General features: G+C 42.3%; 1 protein-coding gene across 3 annotated transcripts in view; it reads left to right on the top strand.

The window, feature by feature from the left end:
• Nucleotides 1-18,043, top strand: part of Evl (Enah/Vasp-like) — a 96,087-nt gene that overhangs the window by 32,879 nt on the left and 45,165 nt on the right. For all 3 annotated transcript variants that reach the window (XM_005343538.3, XM_005343540.3, XM_026781040.1), the window contains exon 2: nucleotides 12,354-12,522. In XM_005343538.3, coding sequence (XP_005343595.1) covers nucleotides 12,354-12,522 — 169 coding nt within the window. The remainder of the gene's footprint in view (nucleotides 1-12,353; nucleotides 12,523-18,043) is intronic.

Raw genomic sequence — 18,043 nt, forward strand, 5'->3', positions numbered from 1 at the left:
CCACACTGGCCACTGTGGGAAGGTAGGAAGTCTTTGTGGGAAGCTGCCTCAGTCATCTAGGTCAGAGGCAGTAGACTGGCGGTGGAGAGAGGTAGCCAGATGCAGTAGGGACGTGGGAGGGATAGCCTAAAGGACTTCCTAGTATACCCATGTGGGTGTGAAGGAAGCACAGGGATCTGGTGTGACTTGGGTGGGTGGTGGTTCCTGAGGAACAGGGCTTAATTCAGGCAGCCTGAAAGAAGCTGTGGGCTTTGGACTTCGTACAACATACATTCCCTAAAATGTTTCTTGCTCAAGATTGACAAGCAGGAATTTGCCACTATCACAGTGTAGCCTCAGGGGAAATACAATGTGAATGAGTAGTTGATTGCCCCTTCCAGTGTGAGCCAGTTTGATTCAGTCCCATCCCTAGTCCCCCAGTGATCTTTATCATATTTAGTATTTTCTTCTCAAGCACTCATCACCTCCTAAAATACTGTATGACTCATTCAGGCCTTGTTTACTGTTTGTTTTCCCTCTCCACCCCAGCTAGAATTCCATTTTTGAGACAGCAGGAACTTTTTGGTCATTAGTTCCCTGGGATTTTTCCGAAGCCTCAGATAACGTCAGGGGAACTCACACGTACTGAATCTCTAGGTTGAATTCTGTTTTGATCCTCTATACTTGGAGATATTTGGCTACCATAGCTGCTGCTCAGTGAAACTTCCTCCAGTGTCAGTCATTGTGGTTGTTCTGAGTGGGGAAGGAATAGTGCCCCCTGTGAAGTTGTACTGGCTCTCGACACAGTTGTCTCCACTGCTCTCAAGGCCTATAGATCTCCTGTATGTGAAGATGTGTGAAGTCTTTCACAGTCTGACTCACCAACAGCCTCAGGAGACCCTGGGATTTCCTTCAAGGTCATCTGTCCCAGAAGCTTGTGACCAAGCAAGCCTCAAAGATCACAAAGTTTCTCATTTCCCTGGGCCCTGAAACCACATTACCCAGGAGAACTTCTAAAATGTTTGCCCTCTTTCATCCCCAGTGGTCCAGTGGCCAGAGTGACCACATTCCTGGTCACTCAAAACAGTGCATCAGGTTCCTCAGGCACCAAGTAGAAAATGTGGGAGAACTAGACAAGCCCAGTAATTGGGTCACTGGGGAGAGAAGTCCAACAGCTGCCCTTGTGTAAGTTCTGGGTGACAAGCATTCTACCAGTTGAGCTGCCTATGTTGCACGTCATCCCCATCTTCTGAGATTTTGTCTTGCTTTCCCCCCAAGTGAGACAGCACTGTTGTGGTGCTTGTTCCAGGTCACACCAGTGTCCTTTCTACAGCTCTGATCACAGCTAGATCTTTTGTACTCATCTGTCCTCTCAATCGTAGCTCCTCAAGGAACTTGCCTCAAACTACACTCAAGGTTAGGCTCTTATTCTGAGTGTTCTTAACCTCGGTTATTCCACACTAACTCTCTTCCAGTAGCAAGTTTTACTCCTCTTTGGCAAGGGTCTATTATCTCAGATCTGCCCACCAGCCTGTTTGGGAGCAGGATCTATGTTATTCATTTCTGTCTGTCCCTATGCCTAATAAATAGTGAAGTTACTCAGCTGTTGGTTGAACTGAGTCAAAGGGCCATGTTGAGGATTGGAGGTGTTAGTTGAGACCCCATACTCATTCCCAGGCTCCTAATTTACCCTCAGAGCTGAACATTGCCCTAGTCCTTGTCCCAAACTGGATCTCCCCAGGGTCTTGATGTTGTGCTAAACCCATTCTACTTAATCAAAATCAGAGACTAGTATCACAGAGTGTATTGGACTTTCTGAATGCATTCAAAGCATTAAGCAGCTTAATGTCCACATGGCCTGTTAGGTGGCTCTCCAAGCAAGGGATAAAGTTGGTGGCTATGAGAAGGTATAGGAAGTGCTGTGAGTCTAAGAATATGAGATTTCCTTAACAGTTTGTTGGGGTATTCTTTTGAGACTCCTCAAGTCTTAAGAGAGAAATGGAGTCTAGCTGTACATACATTTAGGATGGTGACATCATAGGACAAAGAACAAACATCTGGATTCCCTGTGACTTCCCAGTCTGAACCTCTAGCTAGTCTGACTGGAAGAAAAGATGTCTAGACTTAACATGAAATTTAGGCTGTTAGCCCAAAGCCTTTATCGTGATAAAGGATGATCAGACCATGGCACTTGGTTTGCACAGGACTGTATGCAGACCTAGTTTCTTGTTTTTATTTCCGTAGTTTAGTGAACTAAATGTGGCTAGGAGGTTGATCTCTTTAGAATTGCATCAAAACTGTTTCTATCGCCAGGTGGTGGTGGCTCACACCTTTAATCCTAACACTCATGAGGCAGAGGCAGGCAGATCTCTGTGAGTTCAGACCAGTCTGGTCTACAGAGTGAGTTCCAGGACAGTCAGGACTATTACACAGAGAAACTCTGTCTTGAAAAACCAAAACCACAAAACTTTATCTATGATGATACCAAGTCTTTATTGCTCTTGCCTCATAAGTTCACAGTGGAACTTTCCAGAGATACTCAACATATTGTTATGTTCTTAAAACTTACTTTGAAAAAGAAAAAAAAACTTACTTTGACTTCCAGTATTATTAACTGTTCACATCACATTACTATAAAAATACTTGAGGTAATTAACTTATAAAGAGAAAAAAGATGTATTTAGTTCACAGTCCAGGATTAGGGTGCTGTGTTACTTTGGGCTTCTGGCAAGAGGGGCCTATCTATCATGGTGGAACCATTCATATCACACACCAAGAAGAATGAAAACAGTTGAAAGGAAGACCAGCACCCTGCAGTCTTTTGTGAGGACATGCCACCAAATGCCCTAAGCACTTCTTAGTAGCCCCACTTCAAAGGCTTCACTGTCTCCCAACAGTGCTACCATAGGGACCCATCCTTTAACACATGTCTTTGAGAACATTTATCCAAACCAAAGCAGTGGTAGATAATGTGCAAACGTAGCCTTCATGAGCAGGAGCTTGTGATCATTTGAGAACCTCGTCTGTAAGCTAGCCATCTACTTATCCTATGAGTAGTCCATGGAGAACTGATAATCAATCAAATTTGGGGTGGTCATTTCCAGCGCAGAGAGGAGGGGCGCAAGGGTCTGGGAAGACAGATTCACCTTGAACCAGCAGCTTTGTGATGTGGCTTCACATTTTCCATCCTGAACTGCTGGACTGCAGGAATCCTACGCTATACCATAAAATAACCATTTAAGTCCAATGCTAAACCTGTTTAAGATCTTTTCCCATTAAGGGATGACGGAGTCACCTTGTAGATGGTTGTAAATTTCAATGGACGATCTGGTGATCACCCTAAATTCCTTTCCTCAAACAGAAGGTAGCCTGACGTTTGTACCACTTCGGTGCTGGGATAGATGCCATCATCCTCCTAACATATGCCATACAGAAATGGGAGGAGGGCAGCCTAAACAATGGGGCCCACGCTGTTCCCAAAAATCATTAGTATCAATGAAAACAAAAATAGCCTAGCAGCTTAGCTTAGAGTAAGGAAATAGCACAGCGGTATGTAAAGGCCTGAGTAGATTCTGGGTCCAAAGTTTCCAAAAACCTAATTGGAAAAGTATAGACTCTGTATTAGATTTAAAGAAAAAAATTATTGTTTTCTTTAGTATAATAATGATGTTTCAATTATATGTTAGAATGTCTGTTTTATTGTGCTGGGCATGGGACCTAGGGCCTTTCAGATTGTAGGTGAGTGCTTTTCCATTGAGCTATATCCTAGCTAGTATGTCCTTAAAGAAATGTATGCTTAGGAACTGAGGTTTGAAATGCCATGTCTGAAATTTCATATAATTCAAGAAAATACACACATGGGTGGGAGAGTTGGCTCAGCAGTTAAGGGCACTGTTGCTCTTGTGAAGGACCAGGGTTCGATTCCCAGCACCCACATGACAGCTTACAACTATCTGTAACCCCAGTTCCAGGGGGTCTGATGCCCTCTTCTGGCCTTGTGGGCAACAGGCACATACTTGGTACATATAGATGCATGCAGGCAAAATAATCATATATATAAAATAATAAATCTAAAAGAAAGAAAACATACATGCACACAAAGCAAATCATATGTGTCAGACTGTTAGCTGGACAGTTTAGATAAGAGGGACAAGGGTGTGTTCTCTGCATCTCTGCAGGTTTGGCATTTTCAAAGCAGCTTCGAAATAACAACGAAAAGCTGGATTTGGGGATTTCCTCCTTTGCTAACTAAATAGAGTAGAAAAGCCCATCACATGGCAAAAGTGGGGAGTAAGCAAAAGTTTAGGCATTTTTGTACATCAGCATAGGCTTGGGCAAGGCACTGACTGCAGCAAGCCTGTCACCCCCATGGAAAGCAAACTATTACAACAGAATGTTTGTCAGTAACTCTGATTCCAGGTGTTTCTCTGTTACTGAACCGGGACATGGTAATGTGATACAAATTTCCTCATCTCCCTGTCGAGGTGTTGGGAAGCAGTAAGGAGGTTCTGTGTCCAGTATTGCCCTGTCACTAACTGACTCTCTTCACTCCTCAATTGGCTCACTATCTTTTCTTTTTTGGGAGGGGAGGTTTGCTTCTTTTTCACAGCAGCTCCGGTGATCCCTTGGGCAGCATTAAATGGGGTCTCTTTTTACCCTGGTGTTACCAGAGACCTTAGTGTTTGGGTCTTCTAATAGCTAGGTTCACCTGAGTATGCCAGTAAAAGAGACAGTAGTGAAAAACAAAGAAAGACGATTTGTTCATTGTGGCCACATTGGGAAAAGGAACAAATGAAGAGGTTCAGTGACCCTCAAGTTAATCCCGAGGGAACTATCTTCAGGATTAGGTTTAAATAAGGGCAAGAGATATACATAATTAAGCCATCCTGGTCAAGGCCTATCACTGATTTATCATGGTTTTACTCAGATCTATCCTGATAATTTGTTAGAACTGTAAAATCTCTAATAGGAGACCAGTTCCTCCGCTGGCTAACACAATCTTTCTTTCCCCCCCTCCCCATATGAAATTCCTCAAGAAATTTTAATTCTTTAAGGTCTGCTGTTAAGCCATCTGAAAGCCAAGGCGAGGGGCACAAGTGCTTCTTTAGAATATCTTCCATCCTGCCAAGACAGTTACACTGGTGGCATCTTGTACTAGGACAAAGAACATCACAGACCCAGTATATGCACTCCATCTAGGGACAGGGACTTCAGCTTTTATCTAACATAGCTGATTGCCTTTGTTGTTGTTTTGAGACAGGGTTTCTCTGTGTAACTGTCTTGTTACAAGGAGAGGGCTACTTGTTTGTCCCTGCCGCCTGGCTAGCTTACACTGGAAATAACCACACAGAAACTATATTCATTAAAACACTGCTTGGCCCATTAGCTCTAGTTTCTTCTTTTTGTTTGTTTGGTTTTTTTTTTTTTTTTGTTTTTTCAAGACAGGGTTTCTCTGTAGCTTTGGAGTCTGTCCTGGAACTAACTCTGTAGACCAGGCTGGCCTTGAACTTACAGAGATCCGCCTGCCTCTGCCTTCCAAGTGCTGGGATTAAAGGTGTGTGCCACTACCGCTCAGCCTAGCTCTAGTTGCCTATTGGCTAATTCTTATATCTTAATTTAAGCCATTTCTATTAATCTGTGTATTGCCACGTGACTATGGCTTACTGGCAAGATTCTAACTAGCATAACATGGTGTAAGATCCATGGCGTCTCTCACTCTGCCCTCCTTCCCAGCATTCAGTTCTGTCTTCTCCACCTACCTAAGTTCTGCCCTATCAGGCCCAAAGCAGTTTCTTTATTCATTAACCAATGAAAGCAACACATGAACAGAAGAACCTCCTACACCACAGACTTAGTTGTCTAGCTGTCCTAGACCTAGCTTTTGTAGACCAGGCTGGCCTCAAACTCATGGAGATCTGCCTGCCTCTGCTTCCCAAGTACTGGGTGGGATTAAAAGTGTACGTCACTACCACCTAGCAGCTCATTGTCTTATAAGACCTAAGCAGGGAAATGGGTTTGATATGCACTCAGTAAATGGGGTGTTTGCTTGTTTTCCTTTTTAAATGAGTGTATGAGAGAGAAAGTAGACATAGCCAGAGCTCAGGTACATCATCATCCCCATTCCCAACAAATCTCTTTGAACACCAAGAAATAGGACACTGAATAGAACTCTGTACACTTAGGAGCCAGCATGCATTTGCTGAGCAATCATTTGGTCCCAGTGGCTGGAGCCACAAAGATGAATGGGACTGTAAATATCAAGCAGACACCCTGTTAAGGACCTTAGGTTCCAGTCAGAGACAATAATCTGTGCATCAGACCCAGTGGCTCATGGGTTCCAAGACCCAGCACAGAAATTCCCAGTGAGACCTGAGGGTGGGAATCCTTGCAGTGGACCTCCAAGATACTCTCTGGTACACCTGGGATGCTCCACAAAGACAGGACCCAACAGTCCCTCTCTAAGCCCTGTTGAAGAATCTGCCCCACTACATGTCTCTTTGGGGGTTGAAAGAATAAGAGGCAATAGTAGCTACACAAGGCACATGGAAGGAAACTGCATACCAAGTCCACCTGGAAGCATAGCTACTGCTTCTCTGAACTGATGTTTTCCTTATTTAGGATCCTCTTAGCTGGGTGCTAATCACATTTGGTTCACATCTGTCCTGCTTCCTCAGCCTCGCTTTCATCTCTAGCAAACTCAAAAGATAGTCCTGCACGATCACTACCCTGAGTACTCTCAGTTATGTGCACTCATGTACCTCCACTATGTGTGGCAGAATGGTGAGATAGCTTGCTTTCTGACTTTCTCCAACATTCATTCATATCCATGTTTTCTGATCATAAAAGAAGAAAAAGCTGTGTGGAGGGCACCAAGCTAGGGCTGTGTCTCAGTCCATGGTGGCTTTGACCCTGGAGGAGGCAGTTAGAGTAGAATGGTGGGAGCAGTGCAGGGGGAGCATGTGAGAGTGATGAGGACAGTGAGGGAGGCTGAAAGAAGCCTCCAGATGGGCTCCCATCCAGTGACATTTCTCCATAAACTTTATGTTACTCAGTGTGAAGTGGGAGTAAATGGAATGACAACTTCATATTGGTGGTTTTGAGTGCCCACCATATTATTGTAGGCTTTGCCATGCAATGTTCTACCATATTAGGAAGTGATTAGCTTCTCAGAGAGCTTGGAATTAAGACCTCTATTTGCTTTATCCACAGCCTCTTATCTGAAGTTCAGTAGATCAGCAGGAGCCCTGCTTCATCCTAGAGCCACCAAATAGGCTCTTAGGATAGACTGTCTTGCTCCCAGCTGTTGTGGGGCAAGGGCTTCTTTAATGATTGTCTCAGCCACTTTTAGGGATCACTTTTGGTGTTGTATGTTGAAAGCAAACAAGCCAGGGTGTTGTGAGTTGCCTCAGAGTCTGGTCCAATTTTTTGACTTGGGACATGTGTCACCACACTCTCCAACACTCTCTAAGTCTAGGCTGCCAAGTCAAGGGCACTGGCTTATCAAGTGAATATGCAGTCTGGCAGTTCAAACGTGCCCTGGCCTCCAGAAACTTACAGTCTTGGGCACATAAGCTCTAAATAGATTTTGTTTTTTATTTTTTTCAAGACAGGGTTTCTCTGTAACAGCTCTGGCTGTCCTGGAACTCAATTTGTAGGCCAGGGTGGCCTCAAACTCACAGAGATCCAACTGGTTGCCTCTGCCTCCTGAGTGCTGGGATTAAAGGCATGTACCACCACCACATAAATAGCTTTTATAAAATCTCCAAAGTAATCAGATACACATAGGACCTGCAATGGGGCCAGATGTAGAGATACCTCCTGCAGTCACGAGTGACAATAGTGTGTGTCTGTTAGTCACTACAGTGCAGGTTTATAAGTGAGAACTTTTCTCTTCCTGGATCATAATCCTCAGGTCAGACATGTTCAAGGCAGCATGCCTTACTCTTAGTAGTTGTCAAGTGAGTAGGAATGAATGGACAGTTTTCTCGAGGCAGTAGCCCTTCATCTAAGCTTTGAGTCAGACCTCTGGATGTAGGAAGGAGAACACATCCTAGGAAATAGTTTTCCTAATTACCTGGGTTACAGTAAAGTCATTTTAAAGGCCCAAATGTTGTAGGGATGTTTTTTCTGCAAGAACTGCTTTACCACCAGCCTAGCTTTCCTCACTGAAGTGTTCTAGGCAGGGCAACATCAGTTCCAGGACATGAGAAAGGAAATTCCATGGGCCAAGCCCAGGAATCCACCCTGTTGTCCTGGTCCTCCTAAGGTGGGAATGGAACTGTGGTGCACATCTTTAGACCAGTGCTTAGTGGAACTTGTCAGGAGGCATTGTCCAACAGAGGGACCTAAAAGAGACAGCTGTTGGAATAGCTTTTAGGATAACGTTTAAGTGGTCAGCTTGGGACATGATAGTAGAGCCCAGAGAAGGATCATCTCACACTTCAGTTTAGGACTTTTGCAAAGAGGTAACACACTCCACATGTGGTAGCACACACCTTTAATCCCAGCTCTCAGCAGGCCGAGGCCATCCTGGTTTACATGGTGCATTCCAGACCAGCCAGAGCTACAGGTCAAGACCCTGTCTCAAAAGAAAGGTAACATGTCCAAATTCTTTACAGATTAATGGGAATTACTTGTGTCAGCTCAGCTGGAAAGAGTGTCCTAGGCAGAACAGAGTGAGCTGGGCTAGAGAAGCCACAGAAGCAGTACGTGTTAGGAGCCATGAGTGTTTCCACCAGATTAGATGGGGGAGGGGCTCAACTGGGGACCAGTTGGGAGGATAGAATAGAATGTGAAGGGTTCTAAGGAACTGCCAAGAGCTGGGTAGTAACACACACTCTCGCAGGCTGTGCCTTACATGCTGACACAGGGTGTTTTTTAATTCTGCCAGGGAATTGAGGAAACCTTCAGGGAAATGAGGTAAGAGGAAAGAGAGAAGATAGTTGAAGGAAGATGAGCTACAGACAAGCAGTTTGTCTGAGGTCATAATAGCTGTAAGTGGCAAGGCTTCCAGTGAGGCTTGAAGAGGTAGGTCGATCTGCCTTTGAAGTTCTTTCTGTGACCTCATGAGAAGTTTATTGGGACTCAGGAGACTGGAACCCAGAGATAGAAACATAGCCAGAAAGATTTTGTGATAGTATAGATGAGAAAGGGCTTAGAACACTGGCAGCAAGGAGGGACAGAAAGCAACAGAATTGAGATGGTTAGGAAATCCAACAGCTGGCCTGTTGGCCACAAAGGGCAAGGAGTGAAAGGGTAAGTATCCGAAGTGACTCTTAGGTGTCAGGAGTGGCCTTGAGGTGGGGTTGCTGGTATTTCACATATTAGGAAACACTGTGTAGGTTCCCTGTTTGAGTTTATTGAGTTTTGAGGTACTTAAGGGATAGCCAGTAGTCCAAAGTATAGGGTCAGGATCAGAGCTTCATTAACTTAGGATCTCTCCACATACTGGTGATCACTGTGAATCCTGGCCATGGGTGAGAGCCATGAGGAGACTCCATCCAGGATTTTTGGCACTAGAATCTGCAATCATGTAGAAACCCAGGAACCACCTGAAGCTTACACTGAGGCAGAACCACACAAGGGGATCTGTGATGTCCCAGGAGGAAAAGCTCTGAACTTGGTAGTTTAATGTCAATCAGAACAAATCACAGTATGTATTTTGAATCATCCCCTCAAACACACACATGCAGACACAGTATAGAATTATTATATAAAAAGCTTGTAAGATATTGGGACCTCATGAAAATCACCCTTTTCTTTCCTCTCCAACTTTGTGGGGTTGAATTTCATCAGCGCCATGGAGCTCTGAGGCCATGTGGATGCTGGCCTGAGTTACCAGGGGCCTGTTGAAAAGGAAGTAGGAAGCCTTTTTTATTTATAGAAGATCATTTTATAGTCTATATTTTAAAAATCCATCCATGTATTTAATAAATAATGTCTTTTAATAGAAAATGAAATTATCAAACTTCTTCAAATGATAGCTGACTTGGACGTAAGTTCAGCACATCCATGGAGTGTGTGCATCCTGCCGTTTGTATTCATCTAAGTGAATGAGCTGAGAAGGCAGTTGAACAGCTAGACTTCAGCAGCAATGACAGCTGCATAGCAGTCAAGATTTTACCCCCTCCCAACTCAAAGGCATCATAAGCCCACATTAGCAATATAAATGGCAAGAAGAATGTGCACTTCCTTTCATTTAGACTTACTAGTAGCAATAAAATGAAAGTCAAAACAGTACCATTCAAATGAGAGGGGAAAAAAAACCAACAACAACCGGGTTTTTGGTTAACCACAAGTTTAATTTGAACCCAGTGTGTTAAAAACAACAGGAAAAAAAAAGGAAAGGAAGGGAAAAAAATAGGGACCTGTGGCTATCTATCGTTACAGTAACTAAAATTGCCATTGGTGCTAAAGTATCTAGCACATGACAGTCCAATGCAAGTGCTTTATTTCTTTTATCTCTCTTCCTAAGATCCCTGAATAGTGTGTGATAACCCAGATACATTGCACCCACTCTAAGGGGCCTGCAGCTCTCTGCATACTGCGTGGTTCTTGGCTCTGCCTCTGTCTGGGCTGCATGTCACCTCCTCCTATACTAGCACATCCACTTTCTCTAGGAGCTGAACACTGTCATCTTTAACCCAAAACCACTTTCTTCACAAGTCTCCCCTGGTTCCCTCAAGTTCTCTTGGCTGAGTAAGGTTTTTAGTTCTTGGATTCTCATCTGTAAGCTCCCTGGCATCTGTGCTAAAGTTAACACATGCCCAATTTGGTCACTCATGTACTAGAAGAAAAGGTAATAAAGAAGGGATTCAGTTAAAGAGAGTTACTGGAATGACAAAGGGGTTGGTAGGTAGCTTTGCCATGATAATAGGTAGAAAAACCAAGATGTTCCTTCAAGATGTTGGGCTGCTGTGGGCTGTCTAGAAAACACTCCGTGACTGGAAAGGTAGGGGTAGAGTGTACTGAGACCAAGAAGGGCTATCTAAATCAGTCATTCAACCAACAGGCCTCTTGAGAGAAGAGTCAGTGCTTGCTGTGTATTGTCAGAACTGCCTTATTGAATGTAATCGAGAATTGGATTATTTTAGAGCTCTTTTCAGCTCTGAGAGGCTCCAGTGAGCACTCATTAGACACTTCTTGTTTACACTCTACGAAAAGTAATAGTCCATATCCTGAGCCACAGGATCTGAGTCACAGAGGAGATCCTGAGCTCAACCCTCTACACTCAGGATGTGTTAAACATTTACAAATCATAGAGAACTGATTCTTAAAAGCACTATTTCTGTGCTGGGTACAAGGCTCTTTTTTTCCAAATACTTTATTTCCCTGCCCTTACTATGATAAAGTGAACACAGTATGACATTTTTCTTGCCTACTTAGTCTGTTCCTTATGATCACTCAACAGTGAATGACTGTTTTCTCTGCTTCGTGGTTGTTACTCTGCATGGTGTGGACTTTATTTCCAGTCTACTGTTGTCCTGCATGGTCTCCTTTCTAAGCACTGTCACTCTCCAGTTGTCAGCCACATCTTACCTTTTCAATTCGGGGATCCTTACACGCTACTGAGACTGTGTTCAAGAATCTTGGACTCTGAAAACTAAATTGCTGGCAGGTGTCTTCATGTGTTCATTTTAATGGTGACAGTTTACCTCTCCAGAGACTGTTTCTGCTGATTCCCTGGTTTTTCTAACATATTCTGAACAGGTGACGGTGCTTTGCCAGGTGTCTTCAGCCAGAGCCAGTGTGTGTGGATAACTATTGCTCAGTTTTGTAGGTCACCTAACCTCATTATCTACACAGCATTTCTAATGCTGTCTCGTCTTGATGCTAGATATAAATTGAACATTTGTTGAATGCCAGAAATAAATCCTCTGTGTCTTGTATTCTGAAGTTGAACAGAAATGGCTGGATATTTGAAATTCCATCCCTGGGTACCTGGGTAAACTCATGTGAATCCTCTCCAGCATCCTAGCCACTCTTTCCTCTTCATTAGATGGGAAATATAGTTAATGGCTACTTCATAAGCTGTGAGGCAGCAGTGCTTAGGTTCACTGTATTATTTAACACAGGGTTTATAATAATCAACTAATAATAATTCCTCTTTCCTTCAAGCATTCCTCCCTGCAAAGCAAAGCTGTGAGTCTCCCAAGCTGTGGGATTTTGGCAGATACTCCTCTACTCATTTTTGGCATTGTCTTTTTTGGGTGACAAACTCATCACTTCACAAAACAGCACTATTGTGGGCAGTTAGAAGTTCTAGCAGCAAGTTTATATCCTGTTGCCTTTGACCTCTGTTCCAGAAATGCACAGGACCAGCATCTATTACCATAGCCAGGTATGACACTGCAGACTTTCTTCTCTTTCTGCAGTGAACAGAGTATCTGCCAAGCACGGGCTTCCGTGATGGTCTACGATGACACCAGTAAGAAATGGGTACCAATCAAGCCTGGCCAGCAGGGATTTAGCCGGATCAACATTTACCACAATACTGCCGGCAACACCTTCAGAGTCGTCGGGGTCAAGCTACAAGATCAGCAGGTAAGTACTGGAGTCAGCATCACACACCTGAGCTGCGAGCCTACCAGTACATGCTTGGTGAAAAGAAACCCCAGGCACTTTGCCATCGGAGAGAGATCTGGGTTCATCTCTGATTCTGCAGCCTTATAGCCAAATATAAGACCAAAAGCAAATTATCTTTTCCAAGAGTCACTTTCCATTTCACATGTAAATAATAAGCTACATCTTTCTGCTCCATTGTCAGATCAGAATACAATGACAGATAAAATAGAAAATCAAATAAAACATTCTGTCAGATCAGACTAAAATAACATTTGTGAGAAGTCTTTGGAAAATACAGTACACGTGGACTAGGGAGATGGCTCTGTATATGATAGTGCACAAGTGTGAGAGCTAGAATTTAGGTCCCCAGAACTCATTAAAAAGCTGGACAAGTGTGGTTGCCATCTGCAGCCCCAACACCAGGAGAGAATGATGGGGATCCCTGGCTAGCCAGTCTCACTAGAACCTGCAAGCTCCAAATCCAACTAGAGACCTTGTCTCAGTAAGGCAGAGAATGATCAACCAGGTGTGGTGGCACACACCTTTAATTCCAGCACTCAGGAGGCAGGCTAAACTGTATGAGCTTGAGATCAGCCTGGCCTACACAGTGAGTGCTAGACCAGCCCAAGCTACATAGTGAAACCTTGTCTAAAATAAAATTTTAAGTAGAATGCAAGTAAGGAAGATACTTGACATCAACCTCGGCCCTACACTTATTTGCAAATAAGCATACATACGTGCACACCAAACATTCAAAAAAGAAAGAAAAAGAAAAATATAATATGTAGATGTTTTAGTCCCATTCTGTACTTACCTGTCTATTTATCATTTGCTATTGAGATTTTGGGTTATAACCCCCAAAGTTAAATTTGGCAAAAATACCAAGATGATAGGAGGATGTTATCATCTTTCCTTGGCAAACAGCCTGGACAGCTGAGGTGGTGAGCAGTGTTTCTGGGAAATACCTGTTCAGGTACAAGTACTTTCCCATCCATTCATGTCATACACAATCAAGGCAAAGTAGTCTAATGTAACAAGCTTACCCAATGCTCCCCACCCTGTTGCCTCTGGGAAGATTGACAAGGCATTTTGAGCAGAGAGGCTAGAAGATCTGTGGTTTTTTTTTTATTGAAACAACAGCTGAGATGGCTCAGTGGTTAAGGGGCGCTCCTTTTAGAGGACCTGAGTTGAGTTTCCAGCACCTACATAGCAACTTAGAACTGTCTGTAACTCCAGTTCCAGGGTATCCAATGTTATCTTCTGGTTTCCTTGGACACCAAGTGCTTACATATATACATGGTACTTAGATATACATGGAGGCATACATATAAAGCAACAATAATAATTGTTATTATTAAAGAGGACTTAAAGTCCTCTCCTTAATATTTTCTGGAGACTTTATGCTCAGGCTGGTTCCCTGCTGGCCCTGCAGGCAAAAAGTTAGCAATGTGAAGAGAAACCTGGAATTCTGATTTAAGTGTTGTCCACTGGGCAGGTTTCTACATTGGTCAAAACAGCCCTTGCCAGAGTCTGTGTCCCTTCAGGCAGAAAACACAAACATGTTTCTGGATTCCTGCTCTAAGGTAGCCTACCTAACCCTGAGCTTATGCTCAGTTTATGCTGCCCTTTCTTTCCCTTGTTGAGTTCTCTCTAGGCATCTCCTTGACATGACGTCCATTGCCTGGTACTGTTCCTGCATCATAGTGGGTATCCCTAAGTGATTGCTTTTTTTTTTTTAAATCTGGAACTGAGGCTGGGAATCTCACTCAGCACCCCATGCATGGTAAGCTAAGCAAAAGCTTCATGCATGCTACGCAGGCACTCTATCACTGAGCCACAGCTGTAGCCTTTTCCACATCACACCATTTGGTTGCTTCTGAACCCCTAGTACCATGAACCAAATAGATTTCTTTATAACGTGAGCCTGCTTCTGATGCTTCTTTGTAGTAATGAAAACAGACCAGCAGCAAGTATACTGTTAGAAGATGCTGTGTGTTACCCTGTGAACGGGGTTTGCAGGAAGGTTCTGAGAAGGCTATTTCGTCATCAGGTGGAGACTTGTATCTCAGAGTCTTTACCAGCCTGTAGATTCTATATTGTTTTTTAGATCCTAGCTAGCAGTACAGCGGCCAGGGAGACTGTTCTCTACTATTAAGCTTCTTTCTTTGTAAAAGACCTTTAGATTATTTTTGCTCAGAAGTCTCAAAACCATGTTAGACTTTTGGTGTTTTTAGGGCTTCCTCTTAAAAAAAACAAACAAACCAGGAAAGGCACTCCCATGTACTCCTACATTCCCCAAAATAAAACATGCACACAGTGTGATTACGAGCTCCTGTGTGGAAAGTGCAACATTTAAAAATAAGCTTATCCTTTGAAAGTACCTAAAGCAGGCCTGCTGAATCTTAGGGAATTATCTTTAAAATAAATCTGACTAGGAAAGGTTGAAAGTGAAGGATTAGAAAACTGTAACCCTTATAATCACTACCATAATAAGCTGGTAGCTGCTATGTATGTCAGATATGACAGGCAACAACTATTCCAAAGAAAGACTGACCTTTTTAATAAGACACCCCATCAGAAGAGAAGTCACAGCAGCCCTAAATTTGAATGCATCTAATAATGTATGTTCTAAATATATAAGCAGAAATGGACCAATCTAGAGGTCTCAGGAAATAGACTAATTGCGAAGCCTACTTGCAGATTCTAATCATGGCTCCAAGTAGCATACTGAAGAAGCAGGCAGAAATGAGTGAAAACAGAGGGATTTTTGTTAGCATTATTAACCTGCTTGGCCTGATTTATGTTGTGGAAACTGCAGCCAATAGCTGTATGGTATTACAAGTGTCTTAGTTGGTGTTTTTTATTGCTGTTGAAAGACAAGATGACTACAGCAAACTCTTAATAAGGAAAGCATTTAATTGGGGCTGGCTTACAGTTCAGAGGTTTAGCCCATTATTCTTTTGATGGGAAGCATGACAGCACACAGGCAGACATGGTGCTAGAGAAGGAGCTGAGAATTCTACCTTTGGATCAGCAGGCAGCAGGAAGAGAGAGTGACGCTGGGCCTGGCTTGAGCTTCTGAAACCTCAAAGCATACCTCCAATGACTCATTTCTCCAACAAGGCCACACCTACTCCAACAAGGCCACACCTCCAATAATACCACTCCCTATGATCCTATAGGAGTCATTTTCATTCAAACCACATGATATGTACCAACAGAGAATATGCTAGACTATGGAGCACACCAGAATGAAAAAGGATCAAAATTATACAGAGTATATGCTTTCAAAATTTCTATTATTACTTTGTCTATATTTGGTATGTGGTATACCTAGTGTGAGATTCTGGGTGGGTGCATGTCACCACTCATGTGAAAGTCAGAGGATAGCTTTATGGATTTGACTGACTACTTTGGCCTTTATATAGATGCTGAGCAGAGCATTGCAAGACTTGCGCAACAAGTGCCTTTGCCTGCTGAGCCATTCACCAGCCCCTAGAGTATATTCTTTGACCACAGAGGAATCAAACCAGAGTCAGTGACAGGAAGACAGCTAATAAAATCTCTGTCTTCTCTGTCTGCATTTGTTTTTGTTGTGCATTCAGCTAGTGTGCAGTAGTTATGGAAAGAAGGACATTACTAACTGACTCCTGGGGCAAACAAGAAATGGAAATGTAAGATGAGAATATTTTGTGCTGCTAAGTAATAAAGAACAACAAAGTTTATGAGGTGTTGCTAAAACTGCTCACAGGAGAAATTTTGTTTTATAAATGTATATATTGCAAAAGAAGAATGATTAATATTGGTGGTCTATGCTTTTTATCTCAGGAATCTAGGAAAATAGTTAAACCCAACAAAAGTAGGAGGAAGAAAACCATAAAAAAATTTTAACTGGATCTGGAGAGATGGCTCAGACATTCAGTGTTTGCTGCTCTTCCAGAGAACCTGAGTTCTGTTCCCAATACCCATATCAGGTGGCTCACAAACCAGCTTCAAGGAATCCAACACCCTCCTCTGACCTCTTATGCACATGTGGCATTCACACATACAGAAGTAAATACATAAAATATTTTAAATGAAAATTTAAAAACCCTAATAATATAAAGTAAATGAATGATAGAAAGTAAAATGTCTTGGTTCTTTGAAGCAAAAATGTTGGTTCTTTAAAAATAAAATTAATAAACTCATAATAAGAACAATCAAAGGACTTTTTAAAAGAAAAATACAAACCGTGAATATCAGAAACCAAAGGGGTATTATTACTACCAACCTATAAACATTAAAAATCAATATGCTTGGAAATTAGGCAGCTTAGATGAAATAGATAGATGCCTCAAAAGCTGCCAAAGTTAACATGAGAGTAATAGAAAAACTAAATAGTTTTATGTACTAAAGCAATTTAATCTGTAATTCCAAGTGTAACATTCCCACAAAGGAAACTTCAGGCACAGGTAGCCAGCTCAGTGAGCTTTTCCATTTATTTGATGAAGAACAGTGCTAGTATTACATAGAGCCCAGAAACAAGAAGATGGATCCTACATGGCCTTATTACCACGATGAGAGCATTACAAAGCAGAAAACCACAAGCTAAATAATTAATGACCTGAACCAAATAAATATCTTTAAACTCCTGATAAATGATATAATTTATTACAGGAATACAAAATTAACTTAACAGAACAAGGGGGAACTGAATAAATTAGAAAAGACACTTAGTAAAATTTAGTGTCCCTTCATGATAAAAATTAAGAGGAAACTGGGAAAGATAACTTGGCAAATAGTATCTATAGACAGCAAAAGCCCTAGTCATTAAACTTGCCCTATATTCCAGGATAACAAGACAAGAAAAAGAGAGAATAAACTTATCTTTCATCTCAGATGACTTAATAATATAGAGAAGTGTCAACAAGATGGCTCCGCAGGTAAATGTGCTTGCTGGTAAGCCTGGTGACCTGAGTTCAGTCCCCAGAATCTCCATGGAAGAGGGAGGAACTGACTCTCACTAAGTCCTCTCACCTCAATGCTCATGCCATGGCACAAACATGTATATGCACATGCATACACACATATGCATATAAATAAATGCAATAAACCTTTTTAAATAATTAAGAGTGTCTGAACTACCTACAAACTTATGGTGCTATAATTAGTATAAAATATATTAACATATTGTTATGCTAAATGAGTTTGGCGGACACCTGTGTTTTTTTAATATGTTAGCAGTAAATAAGTATAAAATGAAACTGTTTCAAATGATATTTGGAAGCTCACCAGAAAATTTCAAAGGCTTTGGAACAACTCTCGCTGTAGCTACAACCTTCTGTACACTGGAAACTGTTAAGATGGTTGAGAGAACTCAAGCAGCCAAGCTTCTCAGAAACTGACCACGTTCATGAACTGAGGCCCTGGTGTCATTAGATGTCACTTCTTCAAAATCTCACCCATTTAAGATTCCAGCAGGTATTTGTAGAAACTAGTAATCTACTTCTAAGATTCATAT

Source organism: Microtus ochrogaster, chromosome 1 (assembly GCF_000317375.1).
Source record: "Microtus ochrogaster isolate Prairie Vole_2 chromosome 1, MicOch1.0, whole genome shotgun sequence".
In the NCBI taxonomy this organism is placed as follows: Eukaryota; Metazoa; Chordata; class Mammalia; order Rodentia; family Cricetidae; genus Microtus; species Microtus ochrogaster.